The following is a 12,047-nucleotide window of genomic DNA, read 5'->3' as shown; positions in this document are numbered from 1 at the left end:
TGGACTCCAAAAACCCTTGTTGATCTCTTTCCAAGACCAGAAAGAACAAAAAGAAAGTCCCTTCCTTCTTGCCAGGAGGGGCAGGTGGGTTTGACTCAGATAGGCAGTTTGCCCAGCCCTGAAGACTCACTTGTGCACTCCCTACTCCCTTACTTGGCACTTAAAACTTCTCATGTCTGGTGTGCCCAACATTGTTCCAGGACCTGAAGGCAATAGAATGAGGCATCTAGTCAGTAAACAAAAACAAAAACCCAAGAAGTGAGCTAAGCAGGGCCCACACCGACCCCCTCCACACAGGCTGCAACAACTCTCATCATCGTCCAGCATTTTGGATGCATGATGCTCAAAGTTCAGTCCCAGGTGCAGGGGGTAAAAATAGAGAGGAGAGCATCTCCATTTCCCTAGTACCGGACCACTTCCAACTTCAAAAAGAGGGCACACTTGTATTGTTCCCTAGAGAAAACAGAGCACTACTTTAGAACAAAAAATTTCTGTTCTGGGTGTTTATGGGCTATGTAACATGGCAAGTTAAACTCCCTAAGCCTCAGTGTTTCCATCTGTGAAATAGAAATCATGCTACTTCAGGGTGTGGTGGCATGCACCTTTAGTCCTAGCACTCAGGAAGTAGAGGCAGGTGAACCTCTAAATTAGAGGCCAGTGAGTTCCAGGATAGCCAGGGCTACATGGAGAAACCCTGTCTCTAAAAGCCAAGAGGCATGGGGGGGGGGGAGAAAGGAGAAAAAAGGGAATAGAAAAGAAAAAGAGAAATAAAAAGAAATCATGGTACTATTTACAGGACTTAATACACATTTAAATTCAGGAGGATGGAACTTCAAGGCCTAGACTACATAAGGTGACCCTGTCTCAAAAACCAAAAAGGGTTGGGAACACAGCTCAGAGCTTGCTTTACATGTGGAAACATCTTGATTTTGAACCTGTAACAATTCAAAATAATAGTTAGTAATAATAATGGCATTAAAGATGCCTTAAAAGTTTTTCAGCACCATGCCCAGTTAAGAGTGAAAGCCCGGTAAACTCTGGGTATTATGAATGGACATATCAGGAGGAAATAACATTATAAAAAATGCCTTGAGGCAGAAAAGCCCAAGGGCATTCTGAGAAATGGCTTGGGACCAGGGTGATGGGAGTCCTGTCTGAAAAGAAAACAGAAAGTGTAGCTCTGCCTCCTGTCTGCACATGGCTTTGTGAGCTGGCTGGATGCTCCCTGAGACACGTAGTCACTAACTGACATTTGAAAAGTGAGAAGTCTTCCACCAATGCAAGGTGTCCTGGGATCAGAGTCCAGGCTCCATCACTGGGGAACTATGGGCTTTGGATTAGTCACATCCAGTCCCTGGAAGGACAACTGCTAGCATTGGCAAATATTCTCCATATCCTTCTCTCTCATAGCCTGGCACAGGAGGTGAGGGTGGGTAACAGCAGGAAAAGGGGGAAGTCTTGTCTATCTGGAAAGAGTGAGGAGCAGCTGCTGTAATCCAGATCTCATGCTGACAACAGCAAGCTACCTGGAACCAGCCCGGTTTGGTCACCTGGTAGATGCCAGTTATTAACACAGGCCCCATTTTACAGATGCTTAAATGAGATCAGGGAGATGAACAGTGTGACCCTAGCCACTGGGGTGGTAAACGGTTGGAAGGGAAGATTATAAGACCATTCTAGGATTTTAAGCATCCCTTGGCTTCTCCAAACTCTTCCGGGTTCTCCTTAGTACTGCTTACTTTTCTTGAGCCCAACCTGGCAGTTCCCCGAAGGGGCAAGCTACCCCAGGAGTGTGAGGTACTGAGGGCATAATGGGGAGGGACTACCAGGCGGGATCTCAACAGACAGGTGTTCCTCAGGGTCGAACCCGCCCAGGCAGCACCTCGACACTTCTCTCCGGGCCCCCAGCTCCATGTATGCAAATCGCTGTTTTGCATGGGCCCAGGGCCAAGCGCGGGGGCCCTGCCAGGGGGCGTGGCCGAGGCCCCCGCCCCGCGCCGCGTGCTCACCTGGGGAGTATGCTAAGCTGGCCGGAGCAGCAGAGCACGCGACTGAGGTAGCAGCGGCTCCCGCAGTGGCGGCAGCTGAGGCGGTAGAGGGCGGGAGAAAGGAGACCCTGGCTTCCTCGGGGACCAGGCTGGGGCAGCCGCGAGGGACCTGGGGGGGCGCTGGCTTTGGCCCCGCCTGGGGCAGGATGGTGAATCTGGAGCCCATGCACACAGGTGAGGGGCGGAGGGAAAGAGCTCCGACAGGTGTCACTGCGCGTGGGAAGGGACCAAGGACGAGGACACCATTGCACTGCGCGAGGGGCTGTGAGGGGGCTAACTCCCCGGTAGCCAGGAGAGGGCGATGTGGATAGCGGGTTCTTCGGGGCGAGAATAAGTAGGTGTTGGGGGTAAAAGAGGCACTATGAAACCTTGGAGAACAACGGAGAGGGGCATGAAGTTCCTGAAGCCCCAGATCTGGGGCGTTAGACAGTGCGTGGGACTTGGGTGTGCTGAAGTGCTGGAGTCCCAGGAGGTTGCAGGAGAAGGGTGGTTCACTCACTCAGCTAGGGTGTGGACCTGGGAGTGCATACGTGTATCCACATGCTGCGTGTTTGGTGTCCCGGCACCTGTGTGAAATGCAGGCAAAGTGGGCATGGGGGGGTGCGTAGGGGAAGTGGGTAGGGCGGAGCAAATCCAAAGGCGCACCTGGGGCAGATGCCATGCCCCGGGATCCTTCATTGATTAGGACTTGTGCAAGCATGTATTTATGTCAGGAGTGTCTGATTGTCCCCTATGTGTGCTGGGAGAATTGGTGGAGCAAACCCCAAGGAACCTAATGAGTCTTGGACCACACATGTTCCAGATGTGTCTGAATGTGTTGCTGGTGTGTCCACTCACGTTATCCATCTGTGCTATGGGCTCGGTGCACAGTGGGCCTGTATCCCTGAGGAGATGGTGACAGGCACATCTGAGCCCATGACCTCCTTTCCTGAGGGAGCCCAGGAAGGCCAGGAATGGACAAATGAGAGGCGGTTGTGGAGGGCCCAGGACCCACCATTCATTCTCTGATCCTTCCATCCACAGCTGGGCTAAGGATGCTATGAAGTTGGACTTGGTGATGAGGGTTGAGGTGGGGAGGGAGGATGTTCTGATTAGCTGCCTGGGGTGTTGAGCAAGGAACAGAATCAAAGTGAAAAAAAAAAGCTGGAGCTAATTTAGCTATCAAAGCCTAGCACCTTACCTCTCTCACACAGTGCAGTGACCAAGTAATTTTTCTTTAGGACTAATTGTTCTAGAAGAGTGGGGGGGGGGAGGAAGAAAGCAAATCTTTTTTTTTTATTTTATTATGTATGCATTGGTACTTTGCTTGCCTTCATGTCTGTGTCAGAGTGTCAGATTCCCCTGGAACTGGAAATTCGGACAATTGTGAGCTGCCATATGGATACTGGGAATCGAACCTGGGTCCTCCAGAAAGGCAACCAATGCTCTTAACCATTGAGCTATCTCTCCAGCCCCGAAAGCAGATCTTTTGACCCACCCCACAAAGCAAAACAAGCTAGATCTTCCCTTCTCCCCACCATTCCTAGAAAGAGGTCTCAGTGGGGGTCCAAGGGGCCCACAATGCTTAGTTCTACTAAAGCTTCTCAGCAGGGTTAAGTGCAAGGGTAGCTGGTGGAGAGATGTTGGCACCCAGTGGCTGGTGCCCCAGGATTTGCCAGGAAGGACTAGGTGAGGCTGAAGGAGCCATCCAACTGGGTGTCATCCAGTGTCTGAGGAAAGTTTTCAGATCCAAAGCCCTACAGTGGAGCTGAAAGTAGCTGGGGACAAGGGCAGGCATTTCATCCCTCATTTCCTATCACGTAGGCCAGCATTCAAATGGGAATTAGTGTTGTCCAAAGGTAGCTCAGTAGAAAGTGGGGAGTTCTTTAGAACTAAGATCAGGGACTTCCTGGGGGGTTTCCACCTCCCTGTGTACCAGAGGCTTCTGCCTAGGGAAGTGGGAGGAGGCGGAACAGCTGGATCCTGGCAGGGTAGTAGCCTGGGAACTGGGTGGACCTGGTAGAGAGCAGGAGAGGGGAGGTTGGGAAGAGAAGGCCAAGCCTTCCACCCATGCTAGCCCCTGGTGGATGCTTCTCAGAGATCCCATACAGCCCCTCTGCTCTACATTGCTGTGAGCAGTGTGCCAAACCCAAGATGGGGTGCTTCCTCAGATGGGGGTTCACCTGCCTTTGTGTGCATTGCCTGACTTATCTCTCCATTTGTCTTGAAGGCCTCTCTGCCATAGTCTTTCACCAGCTCCTCCAGGGTGGTTGTCTTCCTCCATGTCTCTCATGTCTTGGCCCCTCTGTGGTGTGTGCTCACTGTTCAGTGGCATAAGCAGAGGTCTCTGGGTTTGGAACTGTCTGCGCTATGCTTGCTTTCTCAGCTCACAGTCTTTGTTATTTGGGACAAGGTCTTGCTTTGTAGCTCACTTATCTCAAGCTCAAATTAATCCTCCTGCCTCAGCTTCCCCAATTCTTGGATTATAGACATAAGCCACTATGCCAGGCTTTTGAGGTCATTGTAGGGCATTTCAGCTGTGTGTATGGAGGGAGGGATACCCCCTTTCTGTGCATTGTCTCATAGTCTCCTTCCCTGGGTGGGTCTCTTACCTGGGGTTCCCTTTATTTTAGAAACTTGGTGTATTTTAGTCCCTCCATAGTAATCTCATATTCTGCTGTTCCTTGAAGACTGACATGGCCTCTAGAATAACCAACCCCAGGCCCTTAGAATGGCTCCTGGTTGGTTTCCTGAAGTAGTACCAGTGTGGAAAGAGGAGAATAGCAATCCACAAACCTGGACATACATTTGCTCCTGGATCCCCATTCAGAGGGCTCTATGACTGTGTGGCCCCTTAAGTCAGCTCTGTGTTCTTGCTCTGATGGCCTGGGGAAAACTCTGGTTCAGGTTTGCCACAGCCTCCACTCTGTGTTCTTACAGAACTTTCCCAGTGGAGCCTGGAGATCAGAGCAAGTAACACAGGAGTTCTCAGATAGAGAGGGGCTTCCTGTACTCAGGGCTAAAGGGACAGTCAAGAACCAGTCAGCTAAGAAGGGACAGAGGTGGCATAGTCAGCCAGAGGGTCCCAGTGCCTAGCCTTGTGGGTCTTTCTGTTTCTCACTGTCAGCTAGGGGAGGGAGGCCAAGTGCCCCAGACCTGTTCTTGATGGAGCTCAGGAATGCCATTTGGACTAAAAGACCTGTCAGAGAGAAGAAGAAAAAAAGTCTACACTAGTGGAGTTGGATCCTTGGCTGGCCCAGAAGTGGCACTGGAGGGTCCCAGGAAGTCCCCTTGTAGAGGAACCCACAAAAGCAAGTGTTTGAGGAAAGGTCCCCTCCTAGGATAGGAATGGGGACTAGAGGAGAGAGGGGTGGGGCTCCTGTTTGCTCAGAATAGCCTGGACGCAGGAGGACACAGCCTGCTGCCTGGAGACAGCACTGCCTTGGGATGCTTGTCCAGATGTCTACTGGGGGAATTTCTTCTGACCAGACCACAGGAAAGCCAGGCCATCTTCACCATGACAATGCTAGATGAGGCAGATTGGGGTCTACATGAGGTATCTGGGCACTTACACTCAGCAGCTGAGTCTCCCCAGGGAAGGGAGGGTGGCAGAGAGCCGACTCAGGCAGACTAAGATAAGAACACAGCCGAGCAGGCCCCACCCCACACCTCTCTCGATCACCCCCGGCAGTGCTGTCCGACAGGTGAAGGGTTACTGCCAGCGTCTCAGGGAGTTTCGGTGTTGGCCCATTTTTAGGCTGAGACCCAAGGGTTCTTCCCACCCATCAGCATCAGCCTCCTACCCAACAAGAACAGGTTCTTAGCATCTGAACATGCTGGGGACTGACAGAGGGAGAAGTTTCCAGGTTATCTCACTCTGCCCCTCAAGAAGCCCCACCCTCTGTCTGGAAAGGCAAGCTGTCACTAGGTCAAGGCAGCATAAGGAGCCTTGGAAGTCTTTAGGAATAACTTTTAGACACGATTAAGCTTTATGTTTGTTTAAAGGACAAATGAGAAGGCTTCTTGGTTTAAAGAAATAGAGGGAAATGGGTATTAGAAGAAAGCTGGGGTGATGGGCAACAAAATAAGGCTCAGCTCAGCTACCTGTGTAAATCATCCTCATGGTATAGGCATGTATTCCCAGCTACTCCTGGGAGGCGAAAACAGGTAGGCTACAAGTTCAAGTTCTCAATGAACTAGAGTGAGTCCAAGGCTAGCCTGGACAACATGAGACCCTGCCTCAAAAGAAATATCTCTGGGGATGTCTCAATGGAGCAGGAATAAGACTATAGTTCTATTTTAAGTAACAGACATACCAAGGTATCTGTTTAAATGTTGACTTGGGAACTCTGATGATCATGGCTTTTTCACTGTCTCTCAAGCTTTTCCTGTCCCTATGAGCAGTTTCTCTGTGAAGGTGGAATCTGGAGAACTGCAATGACTTCCTTGGTGAAAGACAGTTACAGAGGTGCCAGACTGAAAGCCACAGGTGTCCTGGAAAATCGGGAAGGGCTAAGGAAGGGATACAACCAGGATGCAAGAGGGGACTGGGACTCCTTACGTCTAAGCCAATGGTATTTAGTAGACACCCACTTTATTTCCATTCATCGTTTCATTTGATCTTGTCCTTGCCTCTGGAAGGTGTGTTCACCATCCCTGGTTCTGGATGAGAAAATTCATATTGTCATTTGTAGCTAGGGTCCCCTGGCTACCTAATGATGGCATCGAATTACACTCTGGTTTGTGGGCTGCCAAAATCCACGCTCTGAAGTCCTGACTCCTACCTCTGCTAAGGCAGATTCAAAGCCAGTGGAGGAAGAGATTTTCTCTCTTGTGCCTTCCCAACAGGCTCTGGTTTGGGGCGTTTTCTCTGCACTACAGAGGAATCCCTGTGGTGAAGTGTAGGGTACAGATAGATGGGTGTTAGGCATTGCCCAGTTCCAAGCTATGAAAAAGTGAAACCCGTTTTCCCAGCAGTAGTAAGTGAATTTCGGCAGAAGCCCCTGCTAGTTCTGTACCTGTATGCATATATGTATACATATATGTATACACTATAGTGTCTGAAAAATTAACATCTGTTGCAGGAAAGACTAAGGTTCAAGGAAAGTCTCCCAGATACAGAGCAGACAGGGTGTTCATGAGACTTCCATACCTCTCCCCCCCCCCACCAGTGCAGCATGACTGCCTGAGAAAGATCCTACAGAGCTCTCACTGTATAGCCTGGTGTCTTCCTTCTATAAGCAGTGCCCTCCAACCCAAAGGGATTCCTAGGGTGGCCTTATTTCTTCCTCTACTTCTGGTGCATTTGCTGAAGTCTGCATCTCTGCTTTTCCTGGCACTGCAGTCACTTCATTACAGTCATTACAGAGCTGTAAATATATTTAAGAGCTATACACATTATAGCCATACCAAAAAGAAAGGGGCAGCGCTTTCTCTCCTCTTTTCCTGGGGCTGAGATCCACTTTTTCCCTCATCCTGATCATCTCCAGACCTCGGAAGTCCACGATGCCAACTGCCTGATTACCTGATGCAAATTAAGGCTGCCTTCTTGGCTGGGATTGGCTGAGGAGACTCATATGCAAATTAACTCACCAATACTTTATCTGGTTTGTAAGAGTTAAAGTGCTGCCCCAGAGAAAGGGGTGCAATGGGGGGGGTTCCATACAATTTGAATAAAATATTCTGTCTTAAACGGCAGGATTTGGATGGTTTAATAAGGAGAGGAGCTGAGAGAACAATTTCAAAATTGCTTCTTTTCCTCAGCTGACCAGGGAGGAGGTTTAGGGCCTCTTAGGTGGCAGCTATCTGTTATGGGTAAATGTTTAATTTATTGCAATGCAGCAGAGTGGAGAGTCCAGAGCAGTATCATTCCGGGGCTGACATGGGACCCTGAGCAGATTTGCTTTCTCAGCTGAGCAGTTTGGAGGAATAAGAGAGACAGGAAGGAGCCTCAGAGGGCAAGATTTCTGAGAAGGGTGGCAAGGACTTAGTATTTGATTCCCCAGGCAGTACACTGACCTCTGAGAACCAGACAGGCAGTGGAATTGGGGACAGGAAGGTAAGAGGGGCAAACTTTGGTTAAAGTATGCTTACCTTCTAGGGCAGCCTTGTTAAATAGAATGGGGAATGAAAGAGTATTATCATTATTTTATTTTATTTTATTTTATTTTTTTTTGAGACAAAGCCTTCCTCTCTAAGTTCAAGGCTGGTCTGACCTAGCCTCCTGAGTGCTGGGTTTATCGGCACATGATGCCACACCTGGATTTCTATGAAATTTTAAGAGGATACATTTCCCTGATTCCAAAAGAAATTAAGGCTGGGGATGAGCAGGGATGCCCCCCCCATCCTTATTCTTGTTAAATTTTAGCCACTGTGTCTAGGTGATGAGAGGGTGGCAATGGATGATGCAGAAGGTGAGAGACCCTGCAGTAGCTGTGGAGAAATACAGGAAAGGTTGGGCTAGAAAGATGGTCCAGGAGAAGGGGATTTGTACCTCCAAGCTTATGAATATTCTAATGGCTGTGTGTTCGGGAATCAGGAATTTGAAAGTCTGATGGTTGTGGTAATTACACATTCATCTTTGCTGTTTAGTTGAAGCCACATATGTCACAGCAAGAAAAATGGTGACCCGTTATTAAAATCAGTGTTGTTTTCCCTGCAGAGATTAAGATGAGTGGGGATATCGCAGATTCAACGGATGCCCGCAGCACTTTCAGCCAGGTGGAGTCAGGTAAGGCGTTCTCTTCTGGGGATGAAAGGTTGGGAGACACTGTTCAGTATGTGGTGTCTCTACCCGCTCAGCATTTCAGATCCCAAAGATGGATCTTGGGCCCTACGGTACTTCCCTGGAAATACCAGGGCATGAGTCTGGGGCCTTGGAATAATAGATATTAACCTTGGTAGAACAAATCTCTGGAACCAGGCCAGGAAGGAGCCAGAGCCTTGGGAACAAAGGACAGAAAGTTATTGGGAAAGAGTCACTCTTGAAGTGCTGGACATCAAACCCAGGGCTTTGCACATGGTAGGCAAGTGGCATTCTACCACTATATCCTGTGACACAGTGTGTGTGTGTGTGTGTGTGTGTGTGTGTGTGTGTGTGTATGTGTATGCATGCACATGCATGCACAAACACATTAAATCCAGAGCTTTACCATGATGGGAAAATCCTCTACCACTGAGCCATACTCCAGCTCTTTAATTTTATGTTGAGACAAAGTTTTGCTAAATCACCCATGCTGGTCTTAAACTCACTATGTAACTCAGGCTACCCTCAAATTTGAGATCCTCAGCCACTTCAGCTTATACTCAGCTGATATAAGCATCTGTTTCATAAAAAGAAAGACTTTATTTTTTATTCTGTTATTGTTATGTGTGTATAATATGTATGCATGGGTGTACACATGACATGTATGCATGAGTATTGGTCAGGGGACAACTTTGCAAAATTTCTTCTGCCTTTACACGGGTTCTAGGGATGGAACTCAGGTCCTGAGGTTTGCACTGAGCCACCTCACTCGGCTGTGATTCATGCCTTGATGTGCCGTCCTAACACAGAAACAACAGGCTGTACTGCAAGACTTGGAGAGAATTTGACTTTGGTGGAGGTAAACCAGGGTCTTCCATCCCTAACAGGGTTTCTCTTTGTAGCCCTAGCTGTCCTAGAACTACCTCTGTAAACCAGGCTGACCTTGAACTTACAAAGATCTGCTGGTCTCTCCTTTTGAGTGCTGGGAGCAAAGGCGTGCACCACCACACCTGGCTTCCATCTGAGGTTCTTAATAGTCTTTCCTAAAGAACTAAGCAAACAGCCTGTGTACAAATGTTGGCCTTCTAAGTGGCGTGTGTGTAGATGGTATGTGAGCTCTGAGAAGGATTGGTGCCTAGACATGGTTTTGCCTTGTGAAGAAAAGAAAGGAGACAGGAAAGAATTGAGATCTTTCTTTCTTCTCTCTTGTTTTCACCATAGCCCAAACCTTGGTTTGAAAATGCAGTGTAATTAAAACGAACTTGAAGAAAGATAACTAGAAAGATAACTTTAATAGCCTCCCAACAAGGCCCCAATTAGTGTTTCATCTGGATCATTAGAGACACCGAAGTGAGGTGGGGAAGAGAATCGATGTACTCTAAAACTAAAATCTCTCAGGTGTCCTGGATCATTCTAGTTCTTGAAGCTAAAAGACAGAGAGGATAGTAGGGGGGAGAGTGGGGAGGGGTGTCTTGAGAATACACTTGCTATAGATTTTTCTGCTCTTCGGTTGAACAATGAAACAGTTTCGGTAGCAATGCATGAAGAGCTACAGTCTTTATGTTCTGCTTTGCATTGAACAGCTGGACTAAAGAGTGTGGACTGGTTGCTCTCATTTTGGGGTGCGGTCCACCCCATCATACTGATGATTGAAGTTAGGTACATAAGCATAGTAATCAAGTACTCTACCACTGAGCTATATTCCTAGCCTTGTTTACTGCTATTGTTTATTTTTACACAGTGTTTTGCTAAGTTGTCCTTGAACTTGCTCTGTAGCCCAGACTGGCCCCCCAAATTTATAATCCTCCTGTCTCAGCCTCAGCTTGGTTTACAGGCCTGCTTCATCATCAAGCCTGACTTTAGTCAGTTTCTTGGTGTCATATGTGTTACAAAGGTTGGTGGAGAACGTAATAGTTCTTAATTTCCTTCAATCTCAAGAAGCTGAGATGAGCTCTGCTGAAGGTTGCTGAGGGCTGTACCTGTACTAATGCTCTACCCTGGAGAAAAGTGGAGTTCAGAGCAGTGACTGTAGAGAAACTGTGCCTTTCCTGGAACCAACTCTGTTCCCCCAGGCTCCATTGGCCAAGACAACACTGAGCATGGCTCACACGGGAAAAGACCACCCTTATCAATGGAACTGGGCTTTGCTATTAGTTAACTTGACATAGTTGGGGATCAGTTTGAGGAGTCAGAATGAGACACCCGAACCCTGACAGTGAGCCGGGGAGGTGAGGCTTTATCCATAGGAGGAGGCCAGAAAGTCCTTGTGCTATGTGTTGCTTGGGAAATTCTAATCTCCTATTCGGGACTGTGGGAATTATGTACTAAGATAATTAAGGGAGAGGGAATTGAGGAATAATCTAGCAATGCCAGAGTCCATCTTGACATGCTGCCAACCTCACCTGACTCTTTGCCTCTTAAAGGACATGGTTTCAAATCAAACAGACCTGGGGTAAAAAGCTGGCAAACATGCCAGGCAGGGTTCTGCTTTTCTGTAACCAACACTCAGAAGCTGAATTGAGAGGATGGACAGCTGGAGAATTCCAGGCCAGCCTGAGTTCTTGCCTTTCCCTCCACATGCCAAGAAAAAGCCTACAGACAGAACCACTTACTAGCTACTTGGTGTAATAATTCATCCTTTTCACTACGTGACAAGAGAAAATGAATTTTGTCTTAGAGGGTAGGCTGATGATAGACTGAGGTGTAAATTCAGTCATCAATGTCTTGTTGTTTTCATTTTGTTTATTCAAGACAAGACCTCACTCTGCAGCGCTCTGGCTATACCTAGATGTGTAGACCAGGCTGGCCTTGAACTCACAGAGATCCCCTTGCCACTGTCTACAGAGTGCTGGGATTAAAGGCATGTGCCACCATGTCTCAGCTGCCACTGCCTTTTTGAGCCACAAAAAGAGGAATTTAAAGTGCCTGGTGCCTTGGAGGTCAGAAGGTGTCAGATCCCCTGGAACTGGAATTTGGATATTGAGCACTAAACCTAGGTCCTCAGTAAGAACACCAATGGCACTTAACCACTGAGACATCTTTCCAGTTCCCATCACCACTGTGAGTCTGTAACCCTGGGTAGTACTGGGAAGGGCCATAGCTCTTTCCCCTTCACCCAAGCAAGCTCAAAGGTTGGTTTTGCTCTGCTTACCAACCAGGAAAAGATTTTATGTGGTCCCACTACTCCTGAGAGATTGTGATGCCCTTCTTCCACCTCTGCAGAGTTTTCCTGCCCTTCCATCTAACCTTCAGGGCTTTGCTCAATGGGAGAATTA

At 48.3% G+C, this 12,047-nt stretch overlaps 1 protein-coding gene across 1 annotated transcript in view; it reads left to right on the top strand.

The window, feature by feature from the left end:
* The first annotated feature begins 2,035 nt into the window (after positions 1-2,035).
* The window catches only part of Pou2f3 (POU class 2 homeobox 3), an 80,804-nt gene continuing 70,792 nt past the window's right edge, over positions 2,036-12,047 (top strand). Inside the window, exons 1-2 of the mRNA XM_051197202.1 lie at positions 2,036-2,222; positions 8,689-8,757. Coding sequence (XP_051053159.1) covers positions 2,195-2,222; positions 8,689-8,757 — 97 coding nt within the window. The 5' untranslated portion in view covers positions 2,036-2,194. The remainder of the gene's footprint in view (positions 2,223-8,688; positions 8,758-12,047) is intronic.

This window comes from Phodopus roborovskii, unplaced genomic scaffold, assembly GCF_943737965.1.
Source record: "Phodopus roborovskii unplaced genomic scaffold, PHOROB, whole genome shotgun sequence".
Classification (NCBI taxonomy): Eukaryota; Metazoa; Chordata; class Mammalia; order Rodentia; family Cricetidae; genus Phodopus; species Phodopus roborovskii.
The sequence above is the reverse complement of the archived record's forward strand: the minus strand, read 5'-3'. Positions and strand labels throughout refer to the sequence as shown.